This window comes from Pelophylax lessonae (genome assembly GCF_965119305.1).
Source record: "Pelophylax lessonae genome assembly, chromosome: 10".
Taxonomy (NCBI): Eukaryota; Metazoa; Chordata; class Amphibia; order Anura; family Ranidae; genus Pelophylax; species Pelophylax lessonae.
The window spans coordinates 79,347,637-79,369,772 of NC_138777.1; the positions used below are offsets into that span (position 1 = coordinate 79,347,637).

A 22,136-nucleotide genomic window follows, 5' to 3' on the forward strand; every position below is an offset into this window, starting at 1 on the left:
TAGGTAAATGCAGTTCATTTCTGTTAATTACTGGTTTTCAGAATGCTGCGGGTGTTTAACCTTATCTCTCAGAGTAACATTATTGTATTATTGATTGTTTGTATAATTACGTGAATAATTTCTCCTTTTGAGCTATGCTTGACCTAATAAACTCTTTGAAATACCTCAAAGTGTGTCAGTAAGTGCTGGGTGAGAGAAGTGTGTCATATTCAGGTGTACAGAGAAATGACAATACAATTTAGTGGCTCCTCTGGGCGTAGTGCTACACCTGCATTAACCTCCCTGGCGGTACCATTATTTTGCATGTAATTCTTAAGAACGAGCATCCCAAACCAACTATTTACATATGATTTTTTTTTTACTGTGTGTTCTTCTATATAACATCTCGGGTATAATAAAGTTTGAAACACAAAATCATAAATTATAATATAATAAATAACTATAAATAAGTTAAAGTATGTATATATATATATATATATATATACATATACATATATGTGTGTATACATATATTATATATATATGTGCGTGTGTGTGTGTATACATATATTATATATATATGTGCGTGTGCGTGTGTGTGTGTATACGTATATATACATAAAAAGTACAATAAAACTGCAGGAAAGGGCGGGGGGGGGGGCAAACTAATGTGAATGTATTTTATTTTGCAATGTATCAGTGTGTTTGGTGTGTTTTACTATAGGGCCATACACACTATAAGATTTTCTGAAGAATTTTTCCTTTAGATTTACCAAAACCATATAATATGAGGTCAAACCTAAACACTTTCAATTTGTATGCAATCTGGCAGGCCCTTGCGCTACATAGAAAAGGTAAATCTGAAGGAAAAAGTCTTCAGAAAATCTTATAGTGTGTATGGCCCTTATTTGTGTGTGTATCCCGGGGACAAGGCGAGTACCCTCTCTTACAGGATCCAGCGATCTCCCTAGCGGTACCCCGAGTGTGGCTCGGGGTTACCGCTGTTGGCACTGAAATTTAACCCCAAGCCACACTCGGGAATACCACTAGGGAGGTTAAGCTGTCTACATGTTAAAGAAAAATCAGTACATGTACATAGCTTAAGCGTGGTATAATACTCTACCCTATCACGAAACAACAGAGTTGCATGTGGCAGTTTTTTGGAAAAAAAACTATTAGTATATTAGAGTTGTGTACGTCTCCACTGACACTATATGTATGTTTCAGATTAACGTGATAGAAGAACATGGTGGATTCTGCTCAGTAAAGAATAAATATAAAGGCCACAAATCCTTTGGATTGCAAGCTGAATGGCTTGTTTGTTATGGAAGGTTAAAGGCCCCAATTGCACTTATGCATGTGCATTATCTTATGCCACAGATGGTACATCATATGTCAACACAATTCGATTTTTATGGGTTGGCACTTCAAAAAATGCGCACACAGGCACCACTGAAAACACATTTTTCTTAATGCAATGTATAGATGTAAATGAGGCCTAACTAGATACACTATGTTACCAAAAGTATTGGGACTCCTGCCTTTACACACACATTCACTTTAATGGTATCCCAGTCTTAGTCCGTAGGATTCAGTATTGAGTTGGCCCACCCTTTGCAGCTATAACAGCTTCAACTCTTCTGGGAAGGTTGTCCACAAGGTTTAGGAGTGTGTCTATGGGAATGTTTGACCATTCTTCCAGAAGCGCATTTGTGAGGTCAGGCATTGAAGTGAACGAGAAGGCCTGGATCGCAGTCTCCATTCTAATTCATCCCAAAGGTCTTCTATCAGGTGCAGGCCAGTCAAGTTCCTCCACCCCAAATTCGCTCATCCATGTCTTTATGGACCTTTTTAATGCACTGGTGCACAGTCATGTTGGAACAGGAAGGGGTCATCCCCAAACTATTCCCACAAAGTTGGGAGCATGAAATTGTCCAAAATGTCTTGGTATGCTGACACCTTAGGAGTTCCCTTCACTGGAACTAAGGGGCCAAGCCCAACCCCTGAAAAACAGCCCCACACCATAATCCCTCCTCCACCAAATGATTTGGACCAGTGCACAATGCAAGGTCCATAAAGATGTGCGAGTTTGGGGTGGAGGAACCTGACTGGCCTTCACAGACTCCTGACTTCAACACATTTGGGATGAGTTAAAGTGGAGACTGCAAGCCGGGCCTTCTTGTCCAACACCAGTGCCTGACCTGATAGATGCACTTCTGGAAAATTTGAAGCTGTTATAGCTCCAAAGGGTGGGCCATTAAAGTTCATGTGCGTGTAAAGGCAGGCATCCCAATACTTTTGGTAAAATAGTGTACTGTATCTATTGGCTGCTCACATTAATATTATGTAAATCAAGAGATTTATAGCTCAGTGCTTTGTCCACGTTTAAAGATCCTTGGCTGCATCATAAACCAATAAGTTACATAAGTTACAGAAAGTACCAAGTTATTAAAGATTCAGTTCTCCCAAATTTTCAGCTTTGGGTAAATGTTGGCAGGTTGAACTTAGCAAGAATGCTTATGCTTCTCACAATGAACCTTCGCTTTGCCTATGTAGACCAAAGCAGCATGTTCACTTTAGTGCTAGCCCCACCAGCAACCTATACTTACGTATGTTTACTTCTCTAATGATATATTTGGCCACTGGGAGCAAGTTTTGACCTTACTAAGAGTATGTTCCCGGCCCCCCATGTGAGAATGCTGGGTGTCAGTGAAGCCAATCCTCAGGCACCAGTACTGTAACATGGGACAAAGGGGAGTGAGTCACAAGTTCCTTATACCTGCAAGTACTTTCTTTGCCCCCTGCAGGCATACAGAGCGGTGGGAAAGAGAAGAAATTGGCTGCTAGAAGGAAAACCATTAAAGGGCGCTGGTTGCTTTGCTCTGTATGGGCAAAGCATAGTTTCATTTTGAGCACTCTGGTAGCAAGTTCTTTGTTCCTTAACTCCCAGCTCCACTTAATTTCTTTTGATATTATAGAAAGGCCTCACACTCCCTGTTGGAATTCCCTTTTAGTTTGCAGCATGGAAAATACAACAGGAAGATTGAGACTACGTTATAGCAGTCATAGTGGGCCTCTCTGCTGGATTCAATAAGAACTATAAAGAGCCACTGAGTGAATCAACCTACCACCATTCATTTATCCCCAATATATTGGGTTGCGCGGACTGACCGGTTAACAATGTATTTCTTTTTACACTTTTAGAGGATTCTCACCTGATAGCTGCAGTACAGACGGCTGTTCATGTGAGCTTAAGAGCTGAGTCTGAATTGTTTCCACGACCCGTTTAAACCTCCTGCTGGGACCTAGAACAAGGAAAAAGCATGGCTTGTCAATGACCTCACAGAATGTCTTCAGCAACCACACACCTAAAACATAAAAACTAGAACAGTGTTAATTAAATATTTCCTCCAATGCAACTACAAGGGCATAGCTGCACTGCGTCCTTGTAGGAGCATGGGTGTGTAGTAGAAACATTTACAAAGCAACACACTAGATATGGCGCTTTTCCACTGCATGGAACCGAACGGTTCGGCTCGCTTTTGTGCTTTTACACTGCTGGTACCGCATGGTACGGTGTAGGAACGGTTCGGTACGGCGGCGCTTTTCCACTGCAGGGAACCGAACGGTATGGCTCTCAAAAACAGTACCACCTCTATTGTGGTTCCAAGAGGTACCATACCCGATACCATATCCCACAATCCTTTGCATGCAGTCACTACTAGCCACTGATTGGTTAGAGAATCGTTGTTATCCCACCCACCTAACTTTAGTACTACTTTAGTGGAAAAGCAAACCATACCGTACCGTACCGAACAGTTCCATCACCGTACCATGAGGTACCAGCAGTGGAAAAGCAAACCGGGCCAAGCAGGGCCCAGTAGAGCCGAGCCGGTACTTGCAGTGGAAAAGTGCCAAAATTCCAACTGATTTCATGAAGCAACCTAGAAAAACATACACTGAAGTGGTACTTGTGCAGAAAAATTAAACTTATACTTCACCCAATTTGGATGTAGAAAAAACCCTGGGAACTCATTGGTTTCTGTGCAGAGCTGCACCAGGATTTGCACCCTTCAGTTTTAGTAAATTAACCCCATTGGTCCATCTTTGACCCTTTCTGGGTATGTATGTGCCATACCTGTGGGATCCCCATAGAAGCTGGCAAGTGTAGTTGGCCTAGGCACCGCTACTGCAAAGATTTCCACCAGCTATGAGCAGCTGCCCTGCTACATACAGAAGACTTGATGAATGAACACTCAGTTAATGCAAAGTACCCTCTGGTTGGATGAGGTGGAGGTCCTGACGTCACTGCCCTGTCTCTTCACCTAGCCCAATAAGGAAACACTTTACATTACTGTTTAGACAGCAAACTACATGTAATTTTTTCTGTGTGAGGGAGGTAAATTTGAATGTTCTTAGGCTACATTTTCTGCAGTTTGAATGTGTGATTGTGGAAAATACCGCATTATAACCACTAGATGGTGCTGACCAGTTCAAACCCAGCATCAGAATAGGAAAGAAAGGGTAACTTTGTGACTTTGAACCCACACGGCAACCTTGAAGAAGATGGGTTACAGCATCATCAGAAAACAACACTAGGTGCAGGGGAGGACTGGGCCAGGGGGCAGGGGGACAATTGCCCCCTGGGCCGCTCTGATGTCCTGTAAAATGGCTGCCTCAGACATGCCTAAAGGATTCCTGATGAAGAGAAGTGAAAAGTCTCTGCCACTGACCTACTGAGTGCACGATGAATGGATGGTGTAAGCTGTGTCTGAGCAGAGGCCGGTTCCATGCCCCACTTGAGACTTTACTCCCCTGGCCAGCCCCAACCGAGCTGTCACAGCTCCCCCCAACTGCCCCCTACTCGCCAGGTTGGGAACCCGGATTCAGTCGGTGAGTAGAGAGTACCTGGAAAAGGGCTTCAACCTTGAATGGGGGGTCAGGAGGAGGACAGAAAGAGGGAGAGTTGGAGGGGGGCTGAGTAGCTGCACCATGGGCCTCTGGTTTGTACTTGCCCCCTGGGCTGAAAGTTGCCAGTCTGCCCCTGACCAGGTGCCACTCCTGTCAGCTAAGAACAGAAAACTGAGGCTACAATTCACAAAGGGTCATTAAAATTGGACAATAGAAGATTGGAAAAATATTGCCTGATGGGAATTGATTTCAGCTGCGTCATTCAGATGGTAGGGTCATCATTTGGCATAGACAACATGAAAGCATGGATCCGTCCGGCCTTATATCAACAGTTAAGGCTGGTGGGGTAATGGTGTGGGGGATATTTTCTCGGCACACTTTGGGCCCCTTAGTACCAATTGAGCATCGTTTAAACCCCACGGCCTACCTGAGTAGTGGTGCTGACCATGTCCATCCCTTTATGACTATAGTGTACCCATCATCTCACCACTGATTTCTTGAACATGACAATGAGATAACTGTACTCCAATGGCCTCCACACTCACCGCATCTCAATCCAATAGAACACCTTTGGGATGTGGTGGATGTTCTGAAGGCAAAAGGGGTCAAACCCGGTACTAACGATGTGTACCTAATAAAGTGGCAAATGAGTGGATACAATACAGTTTTGTGAATTTTGAACACATCTTCACCATGGCACAAACCCCTATTCTAAATGTTCCTTTCTGACTGTGCATGATGGCTAAGGCCTCCTTTACATAGGCGTACCTATTTTTTTACCCGTCCAAAGAGCAGTCTTTCCCTGAACAGGATGCCCTGGTGTTTCATGCATCAGCAAGCAGGCAGTCCCATTCATGTCTACTGGCATGCAGCAGCTGTTTGCACACAGCTGCCAGTCCCCAATTTGACAGCCATGTGGGTTCATGTCCCCGAATGCAGATAGTGTGCATTGAGGGGCACACACCCACAAGGCTTACAAATCAGGACCAGCAGCTGCATCTTTTGAAATCTTTATCCCTCTGCCCCCCCCCCCAATATTTTCAACAACTGCACGTGACAGGTCCAGCCACTCATATTAACCCCTGCAGCCAGGGCTGCTGATAAGGCAGTACAGCCAGCCCTCCTGTACTGGGCCCAGGCCACATCCATTAAAAACGGGGGCCCGGGAACCTGCTAGGCAGGAGGGCCGACTGTACTATCTTATTGAAGACACCAATCTTCTTCTGCCTCTCCCAGCAGCACTGCCAGCTTCTCCTCCTCTTTCTCCCTTTGCCTTCCCTGCAGGGGGATTGGTTCTAGCACATGCGTCCCTTCCATCTGCTGTCCAGGCCCCCCTGTGTGCCCCTTTCCCTTGCAGCGCTGCAGGATTGCCTCCTCTCCTGCCAGCAGCTGCTGTGGGCACACAGGGGGATGTATAATAATAATATATAATTTATTGGCCCCTTCCTTTCCTGAAGAAACACAGTGAGTGATCTGTACCAATCACTCCTGTGTCTATTCATTGCTGAAGCATTCCAAAGCATTCATCTGTGCAGAGAAAGGGACTTATAAATCTATGTCCTCAGTCACTCACTTCCCTCAGGGAGGGGGCCCTGTCAGGTAGGCTGTTCGGGCCCCATGATTTCTAACAGCAGCCTTGCCTGCAGCACTGGAAGATCACAATTGTGGGGGATAATATGAGTGGCTCAACCTCTCACAGGGACATATCAAGAGTGTTGACTATGCCCACCCTTTCCCCCCCCCTCTCCTCCATTCTTAACCACTTGCCGACTGCCGTCAGTAGATTTACTGTGGCAGTCAGCCCCTCACAGGCAGAGCGACGTAGGTCTACGTCGCTAGCCTGTGAGGCTCTGGGGAGCGAGCGCGCGCCGCCGGAGGAGCGCTCCCGCGCGGTCACGGACCCCCCCGCGTGTGTGACTGGCGGACCCGATGTCCGCCGGTCACTCGGCGATCGTCGGTGGAGCGGGAGAAAGGCAGGCGGCTAGTGTAAACAACCCGCCTGTCATTCTCCCCTGTGTAGAAACAATGATCATACGGTTCTACTATGTAGGACCGTTGATCACTGTTCCTACAGCTCAAGCCACAGCCAATCACAGTTAGAATCACGCCCCTAGGGACACACATAAACCCCTCCCTCTCAAATAAAGTTAACCCCTTCACTGCCAGTGTAATTTTACAGTAACAGTGCATATGTATAGCACTGATTACTGTAGAAATGTCACTGGTAACCCCAAAAGTGTCAAAAATGTCAGTCAAGGGTCCGATCTGTCCGCCGCAATGTCGCAGTACCGCAAAAAAAATCGCAGATCGCCGCCATTACGCGTAAAAAAAAAAACAACAAAAATGACAAAAATCTTTCCCTTGATAACTTTTGTGCAAACCAATCAAAATACGCTTTTTGCGATTTTTTTTACCAAACATATGTAGCATAAAACAAATTGGCCAAAAATGTTAAAAAATTTTGATTTTTACATTTTTTTGGGGGGGAATTTCATATAAAAATATGTGAAAAATATTGTTATTTTTGCAAAATTGATGCTCTTTTTTTGTTTATAGCGCTTGATAAAAAAAATCGCACAGGTGATCAAATACCACCAAAAGAAAGCTCTGTTTGTGGGGGAAAAAAGGACATCAAATTCGTTTAGGTACAGCGTCGCACGACCGCGCAATTGTCCGTTAAAGTCACACAGTGCCGAATCGCAAAATACCCCCTGGTCAGGAAGGGGGTAAAATCTTCCGGGGCTTAAGTGGTTAAAAGAATTATGCTTTCTGCAATAATAAGTGCTCTATGAATAGAGGAGGTGGACTTTTCATTCATCCACCCCTCCTCATAGATCACTATATAACAGATTATTAAAGTATGGCTGTATTAGACAAAGTTTTTCCCTGATTCCATGCTGTTCTTCGTTGTAACTTATAAACTGCACATGCGTCACAATATATTATTTGGCACAGGAAATGTAATCCATGGGTCAAGGTGACAAACATGCTGTTTTTTCTGTCCTCTGCTGTTCATTTACAATTATAATTTTCTATGACATCCAAAAGTTGAATTTTGACCTCCCATGTTTGAATAAACAATTGAATAATTTTGCAGGATTAGACACATGGATGGTACAATGCTGCAGAGATGTGCAATGCCCCAGATCTAGCTCTGCTTTCTGGGATTGGACAGCAGCAGCCTGCGGCACTGGATAGGGGCCTTGGCTTTGACGGATAGCAATGGTCCTGACAGCGTTGCTACAAAGCTGTAAATGAAACTCAGACACTTCCGTAAATGAGTTGCAGCACAGCGTGACATACTGCAGGTGGTACTGTTGCTATATTTATCTACGCTGAGCTTTTAGGTGGTAATAAAAACTGTAACAGCGCTCACTGCAGAGCACATTATGCAATGTTACTGCATTACAGAAATTGCTTGATGTTAGGAAACTGCTTCTTCTAGCAGTTACAGATGATGAAAGCAGCAGGCCTCTGTGTAGTACCGTGTCAGTCCTCTCCCTTACCTACATTTATGCAAATGCATCCATAGGCCATGTAAACCCGCAGTTTCCGTACAATGAATGTATACTCATCTATTTTTTAATATGTTTGACGTTATGTCTCATGGTATATGCTTTTCTTCAGCAAATTATTTTTTTTAATTTGTTGCAAAGTTTCTTACCTGAAGAACCTGCCAGTAAAAGCACTTCCATTGCAGACTGACAAAGCCAACCAGTCTCCAAATTACCAGCAGTGTTGTCAACCTGCCATTGCACTCATTCAGTTGGGTGTTGGACTGTTTATTATGTCTATCAGATAGGCAGCCCAATGGCCAACTGAAAGTGGTTCTAAAGCCAAGACATTTTTTATCTAAGGCCCCTTTTACACTGACAGACCGATCAGTCCACCTAGCAGTCTTTCAAGCAGACCCAATCGGACCATCCATGGCTCTCTATATAGCGGCAGAAGTCAGCGGACATGTGTCCCCTGACACCTGCCAGCACCCGATCCGATCCTGTCCGCTAAAAACAGACAGATGGGGATCCATCCCCATCTGTACTGTGGATTGGATCAAATCAGATGACATTTAGATGGCCATTTTCATCTGATCGCCCCATAGAGAAGAGCTGGCTGTGTCCGTGTCCGCTCTGCACAACGGAGTGGGCACAGACCTGTGATCCGACTGCTCAGCAGGGATCAGCAGACAGATCCCTCGCTGCTGCAAGGGGCCTTATTCAATCCTGAAGAAGCTTTGTGTAGCGAAGCATGTCGGGCAAGGATATGGGTGGTGGCATGAGTACCCCCACTCAAGTATAAAGAAGATCTTACATGTCAAATACTTGTTTAATTGTCACCAATTATATGTTGGTCATGTATATATTTTTTGTGCATTTTTTGTATGTCTAAAATGTCAATGTGAAAATTGAATGTTTTTTAATGACATAATTAAAAATACTTTTTATATAAATACACGTGTAGTTATACAATTTTGAGTATGATACCAGTAAAGTCCCCTTTAAGCCCACTAATCACCAATCCCCTCTAGAAGGAATTGGTAATACAAAATCTGTATAATTTGGGATGTAGGTATCTGATAGTATAAATGGTTACACAATAGAGCACAATCAAGTGAAACAATCTATGCATTGAGATAAAAAGCCTTCTGTGTGCAGCAGCCCCTTTCAGCTCCCCTAATACTTACCTGACCCCCTCTCGATCCAGTGATGTTGCACGAGAGACTCAGCTGCCTGGGACTCTCCCTACTGATTGGCTGAGACAGCAGTGAAGCGGCATTGGCTGCCACCGCTGTCAATCAAAGTCAGTAAGCCAATTAGGAGAGAGAGGGGGCAGTTCCGGGGTTCGGCTCCATGTCTGATTGGACACAGGGAGCTGAGACTGGGCTCGGGTGCCCCCATAGCAAGCTGCTTGCTGTGAGAGCACTCAACAGGAGGGAGGGGCTGGGAGCACCGAAGAGGGACCTAAGAAGAGGAGAATCTGGGCTCCTCAGTGCAAAACCACTGCACAGAGCTGAGTCCTATCTCAATCCAGCACTGTGCCCCTCCGCAGCCGCACTCTCCCCTCTTCCTCTCTTTACAGGACACAGAGGTAGAAGAGGGAGCCAATGGCTCCTCCTGCTGTCAATCAAGTCCTATGAGGAGTGAGCGCTGGTGGTGAGCTGCCCTGTGTGTGTGTCTATGGACCCACACAGCAGGGCTCAGGAGCGTGTCCACATGGCTCTCCCCATAGCACACGGCTTGCTTTGGGGGTACACGAGGAAGAGGATGAGCTTTGAGTGCTGTTAAAATAATACCCCTAATGGTTTTAATATGTGTGTAATGTTGGTTTCTATTTGTTGACTTTTACTGGGTAAATGTAACATTCTTAACATTCGATCCTAAAAGAAAGTAACCTAAAGAACATTCAACCAATAGAGAAAATATCACTAGCACTATAGGCTAAGAACATTTGGCCAGAAGAAGAAATAATATGAGGGAGAAACCTCCTGGTACAGCGGAAAGTAAAACATTTAATGGTGGTATACCCACTACTACTGGCATCCTAACAACCAGAGATGAATCCCCTCCCAGCGCATTCAGCTGTCAGCCAGGGATACAACAAAGGGGTGGGAATAGTGTATAAAAAAAAAAAAAAAAACACAGGTTCCCGATAAAATTCATACCATTCAGATTTGGTAGGAGTTTTATTGAGGCCCAATAAAAATAAAAAAAAATAAAAATGAACTGAGATCTTCTCTCATGGATTGTAAGGGGGAACCCCACAAGCTTGGGGCCCCCCCTAAAATGCATGACAGACCCTTATTTCAGCATGCAGCCTGGCAAGGGGGGCGGTGCATTATTGATGAGGACAAGAACCTCTTCCCTTCAGGGGGGCTTATCAGAATCTGGAAACTCATTTTAAAAATAAGGGGGCCCCCCAACATACTGGCTCTCCTAAGTGAATGAGTAAGGGGTACATTCCCCTAAAAATGGAAATAGTAAAGAAAAAAACCTTATGGATATTATATGGGAATTTTGAGACATTTGCAAAGCAATTTGTTATACATAAACTCCTAATTCTTTCAGCTAAGCACCATTTACTATACTAAAGCCTGCTCATGAAATCAATATAAAATGAACAATATGTGTATATATCATACGTGTACATTTTTCCTCTGTTTAAAATAATTTAAAAAATTCTGCACACTATGCAAATACTGCCAACATCGGTGGCCATTGAGTTACAATGCCCATACATCCCAATAATTAAGTAAAACCAATTTTGTTTCAGACCTTTTGCCTTTGCCAATGATTAAAAGTTGCAGAATTCATACAACTTCCAAGACTAAAAATATCTACTCAAGAGTCAGGATAAGTGAACACACAAAGACTCTATGTGTTTGTAGCACCCTCCTAGATAGGTAGGTGCTTGGCATAAACATCTATTGCTCCTGCTGCTTATCGGGGGAGCATGATCTATTAGGTTGCCTGTCATATGTTTCCAGGTGTGATTCACTGAGTCTGAGTGAGTGTCCCCACTGCATCCAATGAGGGAGCTTGTTGGACAGTGGAGGAAACCCAGCCAGTGACACATCATGTTTTATGGCAGTCCCAGTGGGAGGGCATTCCTTCAATGCATCCTGGGATTGACCATAAGACATGTGACAGGATGTCTTTGGCGGGAAGCAGAGTCCCAAGAGGAGGTGGACGGCTGTCTCTCCTTCTGCAGTGTGAGAGGAAGGTGGTCTTAGGCAGTCGGCCTAGTGAGCCAGGTGTGGAGCTGAGCTGCAGAAGATCCAGAGTAGCTGACGGCGGAGCTGCTGGCAGAGTCTCTTGGGAAAAACAGTGTCCATGAGTTACCAGGAGATTTGCCTAAGGGTCTGCCCAGGAAGGGGGACCACTCCAGCGAAGCCAGTGGATCAAGGAGCTAGCTCACACAGAGAGTAACACAGTAAAGGGGGTGCCATGTAGTTAACCCTAAAGAATAGGGACAAAGGGGGTGCCAGGAATGGCCCTGAAGAGTGTTCTGCAGTACAGTCCAGTCTATCTAAATAGTCCATTAACTAGTTCTTCACTGCTATTGTCAAGGTGAAGCAGCGGCCTTGCCGCACTCAGCAATATTCAGTCATCCCAGCAGATTGTGCATAGTTCTTACAAGTAGGAGTGTGCTGTTACACAGTTAATATTCTCATTATTGTAGATGCAATTTACATAGTATATTATGTGATTTATTTACCATGTATTTTTCTATGGGTAGGTATTTGCTGCCACCTGCTGGCCTTTTTTGGTAATGCTCTTGTTCCTCCTGTGAGCATGACACATCATTTCCTTGTATTTAAACTCCACCCCCTGCTCTTGCTGTATTTCCTGTGTCATGGCTGCTTGCATTTCCCTCATGTAACAGGGACTCTTGTATTCCACATGCTAGCTAAGGAAAGCATCATCTTTTGACTGCATAATACTGAAATCCATTCATTCTGCTGTATTCCTGTTGTGTGATGTTCAGAATAAACCAGCTTTTGGATGAAACCAGTATTGGTGAGTTCAGCTATCTGAGGAGGATTGTCCGCAGTGACCGTAACTGCTTATACAGGCCAGGCACAGAGGTCTCACAAGGGTTAGATCACTATCACAACAATCTGAGTCAGAATAAGGAGTATCCCACTCATTCCCTTCTCCTATCCAAGTTCTCAATAAAAACACAAAACCAAAGCTCCTAGACTGTTTCCTGACTGAGCTAAAAACACTTGGAAAATGCCTAACTGCTATGTTGTTGCTAATGGTAACCCAGGGGAACCCATAACCAGCAGCTCCCAAGGGAGCAGTGCTACATGTTCATATATAAAGTCTTCATACAAATTGTTCTTTTGTTTGCACATTCTACAAGTTTTATACAAGTTTATACAAGTCTACAAGTTTCATATTTGATGAAAATATTCTAATCAGCGAGACTTGACCATTCCCATGTATGGCTGAATCAGATAAAGACTGTAGGGCCATACATGGTCACCTCTGCAGCATGGTATTCTAATCTTTCCAGAGATAGAAAATGGAAGTTAGCAGAGAATATTTAGGGAGTCTTATGTGCATAGGAGATGATACCTGATAGCAGAGTAAAAGTGACTGAGTATATCCCACAGTCCTTCTGCTTCTCCCCACTTTCTGAATATGTAATATCCACTTGAAACTTGACTGGCTTCTGGAAGACAGATGGACCTCCTGTGGATTTGTACTCTGCTCTGAAACTTGTTTGTGAGATCACACTGTGACTGAGGCTTGGGATCTGTAGGGAAGAAATTACACAAAAATGTAGACAATTGGCAGATTCTTTTATGCAAACACCTCTGCCAGTTAGTAGCAGTTGGGTTTATTGTCATAATTGACATTTTGGGATCATAGCATTTAAGGTCAAATTTAGGTTCATGCTGCTCTAGATATCAACTTTATGTAAGAATCCTGAATATTAAAACCAGAAAGTGTTATCCAAAGAACTGCTGTATATGCAGTCCACCAATCAGGAGCTTGCCAAAAAATCTGAATGTTGCATGCTTACTATACTACAGGGAATCTTACGACTCTTCTCTGTAGCCCTTGTACCCTCACACTGTTCGCTACTGCTAGTTAATTTGCCTAAAAGTCTCGGAGGAAAAAGTACATTCAACTTGACTTGAAAAAAATGTTGCTTTGGTGTTGCTATATTTTATTCTGCTATCCAAGGCATTGACCCAAAAATTTGTATATTTAGGTTATGGCCTGACAATTTTGGGAAAGTAGGCTTGAATCTGGGGGTGGCAATCTTACCGAGAGAAATGCTTGTACTATGTCAGCTTTAATTGAACTTAAAGGCTTGTCTTTAATGACCACGAAGATCTGATCCTCCTTTTCCAGAGTAAGAAAGTTACCAAACCATGACTTCTTGGCAAGTCTGGGGAGAAAACACATAGCACGATTAAAAAACACCAAACCGAGGCTACTTGTCAAGTCTGTGGAGAAAACACATACCACAATAAAAAAAAAAAACTATGCCAAATAAAGAGAAATCAAAACCCAGAACAAAAAAAAAAAAAAAAAAAGAAGATGGAATTTAGCATGAGGGTATATATAGAATATTAATATATCTGTGTAATTCAAACCCATCATTGATATTCTTTGTCTGTCAGATGGTCTCTCCTCAGTGTGATAGGAAATACCATTTGGACCCTGCCTATCCTTAGAGACCAGCTAGAGTCTTTCCCAGGCTGTTATGTTTCTTTCAATTTAGGACTGAAATAAGAAAATAACCTGCACTTGAAAATCACAACAGGAAAGTGAATCTGATGTCTATAAGAAAGTGTCTCACACATTTTTTTCATGTGTTCTGTTCCCCAGGGAATTAAACACATTAGTACCTTGTCCCATTGTCCTATGTACTGTCTAAGGCTAGCTGTGAGATTGGACAGAACACCCCTCCACCCTCCATGGATGTCCGACAATGCAGCTAGCGAGGAGATGACTGTTTTGACAAACAGCAATTTTCTCCATCTCCAAGCACTTGCCCACTACCAACACTACCAACAACCTAACAGTACTGTCTGTCAATTCAGCCATCTACTTGCTGGCTGCATTGTTGGGTTGCCATGGAGGGAGGAAAAATGCTCTGTCCAATTTCACAGCTAGTATTAGACAGCACCTAGGAAGATGGAACAAAGTACTACATGTCCCAACTTGTACATACTTTGTCCCGTGGGAAAACGAGCCTTCTACTCTTACTTGGGACACATTGACAAGTAAGATTTACTTTTCTTTTGTGATTAACTACTTCCAACTACCGCCCGATCAATATATATATATATATATATAGCAAAGAGAAGTGATTGTTGGATACATCACTTTGTTCAGCAGCCCTCCAATCCCGATATGACAGATAGATAAAAGTATAGGAAGGGCGGAGTTCAAACCCAACGGGTACAGAAACCTCAGCTCTTCCAAATAAAAGAAATGGATTGATGAGGAGGGTTACTGACTAGGTGAGTTAAACAATACATATTCATAAGTTTAATAATCAGTTTATTTAAACGGATAAAAACTTGGACACCATTAAAAGAGAATAAATCTCACAACAAACATAATGTAACCATTGTAGTCTCAACCAGGTAGGGACGGCACTGACGCGTTTCGCAAAATAGCTTTTTCAAAGACCAATTGACATCCCAGGTGGACAAGTTACATAGAATTATTTGGGGGGGCCGTGAATTCCGGGCACTGATCACCCAAACGAGGCCGCAGACAGCCCGAGAGAGCCATGTGAAGAGGCTAAAGCCCCTGGATAGACCACAAGGGCCAACACCAGGGCCAATCCCAGAAGGGGGTGTTGAATCCGGTACCCTCGGATTAGTCAGTTGAGACTTTAGAGGAACAAGGAAGGAGCATCAAGCACATCGCCCAGTACACCACATAGTTCCCATCTTAATGTCACAGACAGTTCCTTCAGGGCGATAGAGCAGAGTTCCTCCGAGGGGGGAGACCAGCAGACAGACCGCCCGATCAATTTTACAGGACATGAAAGCCCTCCCCATTTCACACCACCAATCCTGGGCTGTCTCAATCCAGTGGGGAGCCAAGGACCAGTACAGTTGGGCCAGCAGCAGACAGAGGTCAGGGAGGAATATCCATTGCTCCCTTTCCTCTGTAATGAATGAAGCTGGAAGTTACTACGATGTTGGTTTTGGTTGTTTGTTTACTGGCCTGTACCAGACAGACAGGCAGCTGATCAAACAGCATTGGAGGGCAGAGAAGAGATTACAGGTCTTACAGACCCCAGATCCCTCAATAAAGTATACCTGTCACTGCCTATGCTATCACAAGGGAAGGTGTTCATCTCTTGTGATAGCAATACACAATTAAAAAAAATGTAAAGAAACAGTGTAAAAAATACATTTAAACAGAATAACTATTAAAAAGAAAAAAAAAATATTTACAGCACTCCTGTCCCCACATGCTCATGCGCAAATGCACATAGGTTCTGCATGCATAAACAGTGTGTGCTCCACAGAAATTTGGTATCACCGTGAATGTCAGAGTGAGAGCAATAATTCTAGCACCAGAGCTCATGATTAACTCTAAACTACAGTAGTAACCTGTAAAGGCTTTTAAAGCATCACCTATGAAGATTTTTAGGTACCATAGGTTATGAAATTTTAAATCTTGACATGTTTGGTATCAATTTATTCACCACAACATGATCTTCCATAAAATTTTACCAAAAATTGGGTACTGTGTTTGTGTGCACTAAAATGTGCTTAAAGTGGATACAAACCCGATTCATGAAATTTGACCTGGGCACATATATCTGTAGTGTTTACTTATCTCTCTCCAAAGCCATAAGTCCCGTGATTTTCTGCTGCTTCTGTTATCAGTATGATAACTTCTGACAAGTTCTCAGACACTGGAGATAAAAGCAGCTGAAATTTTATTTTGGGCGGGTGCTCTAGGCACTTTTCCACTGCAAGTACCGGCTCGGCTCTACTCGGCCCTGCTTGGCCCGGTTTGCTTTTCCACTGCTGGTACCGCATGGTACGGTGTTGGAACGGTTCTGTACGGTACGGTATGGTTTGCTTTTCCACTAAAGTAGTACTAAAGTTAAGTGGGTGGGATAACAACGGTGTGGGTGGGATTCTCTGACCAATCAGTGGCTAGTAGTGACTGCATGCAAAGGATTGTGGGATATGGCACCGGGTATGGTATCTGTTGGAACCACAATCGAGTAGGTACTGTTTTTGAGAGCCGTACCGTTCGGTTCCATGCAGTGGAAAAGCGCCGCCGTACCATACAGAACTGTTCCTACACTATACCATGTGGTACCAGCAGTGGAAAAGCACAAAAGCGAGCCGAACCATTCGGTTCCATGCAGTGGAAAAGCGCCATAAATAGAATAGCAGAGAGCTGGTCTATTCACAGCACAGCTCTGCAAGTATCTTCATTCTTCTGCCTATGTGGAGGGAGGGGGGGTGGGTGTGCCTTTCCTCCAATCAGTTGTCACACAGTCTAAGCCAGGACTCCACTCCCACAGCTGAAACAGGAAGAACAAATTGTAAAATAATGTGCACTTTCTAAAGAATATAGCAAGCTGAAGACAGCAGATATACATGTAAAGCTTATGTAAAGAGATTTGTCCCATCTCTGTGTATCATCTGAGGCTCTTCACTTCACTGGGTATATGTGAGGGTTTATATCCACTTTAGGCATATTTTTTCCTGAGAATTAGCATTTCATAAACTGTGGCATAAAAAATTGCAACAACAACAATTTTATTCACCAAAACTGTTGCCTTCGAAAAATATAAAATGTTTGGGGGTTTTAAGAAATTTTCTAGCAAAAGAATGCTGATTTTACCATTAATGTGAAAAAATGTCAGGATTGGTCAAGACTGGAAGTGAATAACAGACATGATGAACTAATGCCCAATTTCACCATTTAAAGCAGAGTTCCACCAAAAAGGGGAAGTTCTGCTTTAGGGACTTGTTCCCCACTCCTCTTAAACAAATGCCACTTTTGAGGAGCGGGGGGGGCGTTTACCCGATTTTGACAGGTACCTGCTTCCCACTTCCGTTCCGAGCACCGCGGCGCTCGGCAAAGGAAGTTCTCCTTCCTCCCTCCCTCCCCCCTGCAGCCTTCTGGGACACTGACAGGTCCCAAAAGAGTGCATCCACCACTCACGATGCCCAGTGCGACTTGCGTCTGCACAGTGGGCACCGGCTGTGAAGCCGCAAGCTGTCACAGCTGGGTGCCCATAGTGAAGATGCCAGCTCCGGGGACCAAAGACAGTGGGTGAGACCGACTGGGGTGAGCTCACTGCTGGATCCTGGGACAGGTGAGCGGCTGTTTTTGAAAAGTCAGCAGCTACACATTTTGGAGGTGACTGGAACTCTTTAAATTACAGTTGTGTAAGATAAATTAAAATAGAACTAATGATATTCAGGATTCTAGAACACAGTATTCCTTTAAAAGCAGTAATGGAATAGGGTATGTGATAGCATTTATTGGCACAGTGAACAATACTTACTCTGGAGATGACTCCGGTGTCAAGTTGGTCATTTCATCAGCTGTGGGAACTGAACACATATCAAAAGATTGTTATTAATAATAGATAATATAATCTAATTTTTCTCTCATCACAGACAAATCACATCTAAATTCAGTATCAATGGCAAATGAGTGCCATTATGCAATGGTCATTATATTTTCATATTTTACTTCAGACCAGCAATTTGAGAACCGTGGCATAACAACAGTTTATTTATTGAATTATTACAAGTACTTATATAGCGCTGTCAATTTACTCTGCGCTTTACACACATATTGTACATTCACATCAGTCCCTCAGTCCCTGCCCTCAACACACAGTTGTTATAAAGGTTGTAAACAAAGCACTTTTTGCACTTCTTTACCAATTCTATACAGAAGCCGAACAATGAAATTCTTATCTAGAGTAAATAGCCACAAACCCACACCCAATTTATTCTGATATTCTAATAAGTCTTTCTTACCTTGCAGCTTGCGACGGTGGAATCTTGGTGACCCCAGGAAATTATTCTTGATAGAGTTCAGTCTTGTTCTCCAGGGCATCCCACCAATGCTTGGACTGGATGGTGGGGTTGGTGAAGGGGTGCCTGCTGGACTTTCCTTAGGCGTGTGCACAGGCGTTCCCTTGGGAGTAGGGAGGGGACTGCCACGGGGTGACGGATGAGGGGTAACCTGTATAAGGGGTACAGATTTGGGGGCCAGATCAGATGCGGGCAGTTTGGTTGCTGTTCGGCAAGCATTGTGCCCAGCGGGAGAATTAGGGGCCCGCGGGGGGACAGTTGGGGAGTTTGAGGCAGGAAGTGGGTTGGACCGGGTGGTCTGAAGTGGTTTCTCTGAAGACCTGGGCTTAGGTGGGAAGGTATGGGTTTTGGGATGACCAAGAGGGCAATCATTATGCCCTGAAGAATCAGAGGTCTTTGTGGGATGAGGAGAAGAGGGTGGGGTAGGGGGCTGGGGGAGGGCAAAAAACCTCCTTATTGGCTGTGAGTGAAAAAGCAGTAAGGAAAGCAAGAGAAACGGGCAAATAGAAAGATAGAGAATAAAGTGGGATACCAGAGAACCCAACAAAAAAATAATACAGCAATAATAGAGGGAAGAGTAAGTCACGTGGATATTGAAAAGCACACAAATAAGAATACAGGTTGATGGAATGAGATAGGGGGATAGAAAAATACACAAAGCAACGTGAGGAATGATTCATTTGGAAATGTAGATTGACAGAGAGTAATAAATGCCGGAGAATAAATGCCAGTTGAAAGGAAGCATGATTCCAGCAATACATATATGCAGAAGAAAGGGTAACACATGCACACATATTGAAAAATTGCAGATCAACCACACATGAATATAAGAGCCAAGCAGCCATGGACGGAGGAAGGTATTGGCGCGGTCAATTATGGGTGCGTAGGGTCAGATGGAAGGAAAGATAGCAGCCAACAATGTGGACCAAAGAATGAAAAAAAGAAAAAAAGACATGCATGTTAGAAGCAAATCCCAAAGAGCAGCCAGAACCAGAGAGCAGTTCAGTAGCAACAGAAAATGCTAAGCCTTTAAGCACAGTTATTATAGCATCACCAGAGAAAATGGGTTAAATCAGCAAACCTCACTCCCTTTCTTGGTCCTTGATGTTGCAGTGTCCACACCAAAAAATAATTTAGGCTATTTTTTTCTCTATTAGAACCCACTTTTTCTTACAGGCAGAGTATCACTCGGAGGTGATGGGTTCAGTGTTGGGTGGACACTGGTCCTTCAAGTGTCCAGCCTAGTTCTTTCATTCCCTTAGCTATTGGACCACAAGATCTACTTAGTGGAGTTTCTAATCATCTAGCATATTTGTGGACACCCACTTCTAATCTTCTACTTTCTATATTTAATAAGACCTTCTAACAATAACCGTTTCTGTGAACAGACAGCCAGGGTAGCAGATAGATGATCTAACCTGCTATATGCCACAAAAAAAGAAAAAAACAAACCTGGAAGCTAAACTGGCCTAAAACAACTTATAGTAAACTTGTAAGAGAAACATAGAGGCTTCCTTTGCAGACTTCCAAAAATACTAGCTGCATAGCTGCCATTCCGATACTCTTGCTTAAAGCCAAATAGGCCGTTCACCTTGCAAGGGAATTTTTTCTTAAGGCTACGTTCACACCTGAGCATAGCGTTTTCGCGCGATTTTTACCGTGATTTTTACCGCGATTTACAGGCGTTTTTACAGGCGTTTTTAGATTGAATAGAGACCAATGGAAAACGCCTGTAATCTGCCCAAAAAGAAGCTCATGTACTTTTTTGAGCATTGGGCATTTTGCTCACAGCGTCAAAACGCTCAGATGTGAACAGGGGCCATTGAAATGAATAGAATTTGTCTTGTTGGGCGTTTTGAGAGCTGATCCTAGAGCAGAAAAACTCCCCAAAAACGCCCCAAAACGCCTACATGTGAACGGAGCTTAAAAGCTTGCTGAATGATATGAAGCTCTGCTGATGCCCACAATCCAATCATGTGCAAGCAAAAATACAGTTTTTGAAATTCTTTGCAAACTGAATTTTTACTGCATTTACTAATCAAAGGGAAAATTGCTTTGCAAAGTAAATAGCCTATTGCCTTACGTAAATAAACCCTAATATGTCATTCTATGCATGAAGGTAAAAAACCTTCTGTGTGTAGTAACCCCCCCCCCCCCAAATCCCTGCTTGAGTTCCCCCCGATCCAGTGATGTTCATGATAGCCTTGGCTGTCCCAGGACTCTCCCTCCTCATTGACTGACCCAAAGCTGTTAATCACAACCAGTAAAACAATGAGGAGAGAATGGGGGGCAGAGCTCAGACACATGAGACATATAGAGCAGCGGCTCGGGAGCAAGCACGCAGCGGTGCCCCCAGAGCAAGCAGTTTTCTCTGGGGGCACTGCTCGAGGGGAAGGAGCCAGGAGCGCTGGCGGGGGACCCCAAAAGAAGAGGATTAGAGCTGCTCTGTGCAAAACCACTGCACAGAGCAGTTAAGTATAACATGTTTGTTATTTTTAAAAATAAGTAAGCTTTAATACCACTTTAAGGTTTTTGGGATTGCTTTATTGCTTCAAAGCCTGGGCAGTTTGTGTTCAATCAAACATTTTGCATCATATCAAAATGTGCCGATGAGAATGTGAGGCCATTTGTGCAAAAGTTGACTATTTGTCCAAAAGTTGTCCAAAAGTTGAACCAGAAACATGATAAAACACATCAGAAAATCCACCAAGAAATGGCTCAAAAAGAAGCACTGCCATAGTCAATGCCCTGATTTGATTTCCATTGAAAGAAACTCATAAACCTTTTACAACTAAAGGAATTTTGCACGATTGTCTCAGTTCAGAGACAGGTGGCCAGTTATACACAATGCCAACAAGAAGTCTTTTTACCCAAAAGAGGCAATAGTAGCTGTTAATAACGAGGGTGTACTTTATTTTTCCACAGTGCATCATTACATCCATTGATTTTTTATTATTTTTTTTTGTTTTATTTTCAAACATATCTGTAGGATCTAATGTATGCCTGTTCAAATAGGTTGAAAAAGTCAACCATTTCCATTGGGTATACTTAATTTTTTACACAACTGTAGTGAACACGTTAGAGACACCAACGACTTTCTACTTGCCCTCCTAAAAGCAGTCTAACTATTGAAACCCCTGCTGTTCCAAATCAATAATTAACAATTGCTTTTACAGTAATATAAGAAATGTGCCGGCAAAGCTTGGCCCGGTTTGCTTTTCCACTGCTGGTACAGCATGGTGCGGTGTTGGAACGGTTCAGTACGGTACGGTATGGTTTGCTTTTCCACTAAAGTAGTACTAAAGTTAAGTGGGTGGGATAACAATGGGGTGGGTGGGATTCTCTGACCAATCAGTGGCTAGTAGTGACTGCATGCAAAGGATTGTGGGATATGGTACCGGGTATGGTACCTGTTGGAACCACAATCGAGTAGGTACTGTTTTTGAGAGCCGTACCGTTCGGTTCCATGCAGTGGAAAAGCGCCACCGTACCGTACCGAACCGTTCCTACACCGTACCATGCGGTACCAGCAGTGGAAAAGCACAAAAGCGAGCCGAACCGTTTGGTTCCATGCAGTGGAAAAAGCCATTAGAGAATCAGAATGACAGTATAGGTGCCTAGGATTTTGTAGATCAGCAATGGAAGCCCTCTCATGAGATTTCACCAGTAGGTGAATATATTTATA

General features: G+C 43.5%; 1 protein-coding gene across 4 annotated transcripts in view; it reads right to left on the reverse strand.

Moving 5' to 3' along the window:
- Positions 1-22,136, reverse strand: part of BRSK2 (BR serine/threonine kinase 2) — a 260,786-nt gene that overhangs the window by 20,696 nt on the left and 217,954 nt on the right. For all 4 annotated transcript variants that reach the window (XM_082270214.1, XM_082270215.1, XM_082270213.1 and 1 more), the window contains exons 14-18: positions 18,395-18,602; positions 17,911-17,959; positions 13,671-13,794; positions 12,972-13,152; positions 3,195-3,284 (exon numbers count right to left, since the gene is read on the reverse strand). In XM_082270214.1, coding sequence (XP_082126340.1) covers positions 3,195-3,284; positions 12,972-13,152; positions 13,671-13,794; positions 17,911-17,959; positions 18,395-18,602 — 652 coding nt within the window. The remainder of the gene's footprint in view (positions 1-3,194; positions 3,285-12,971; positions 13,153-13,670; positions 13,795-17,910; positions 17,960-18,394; positions 18,603-22,136) is intronic.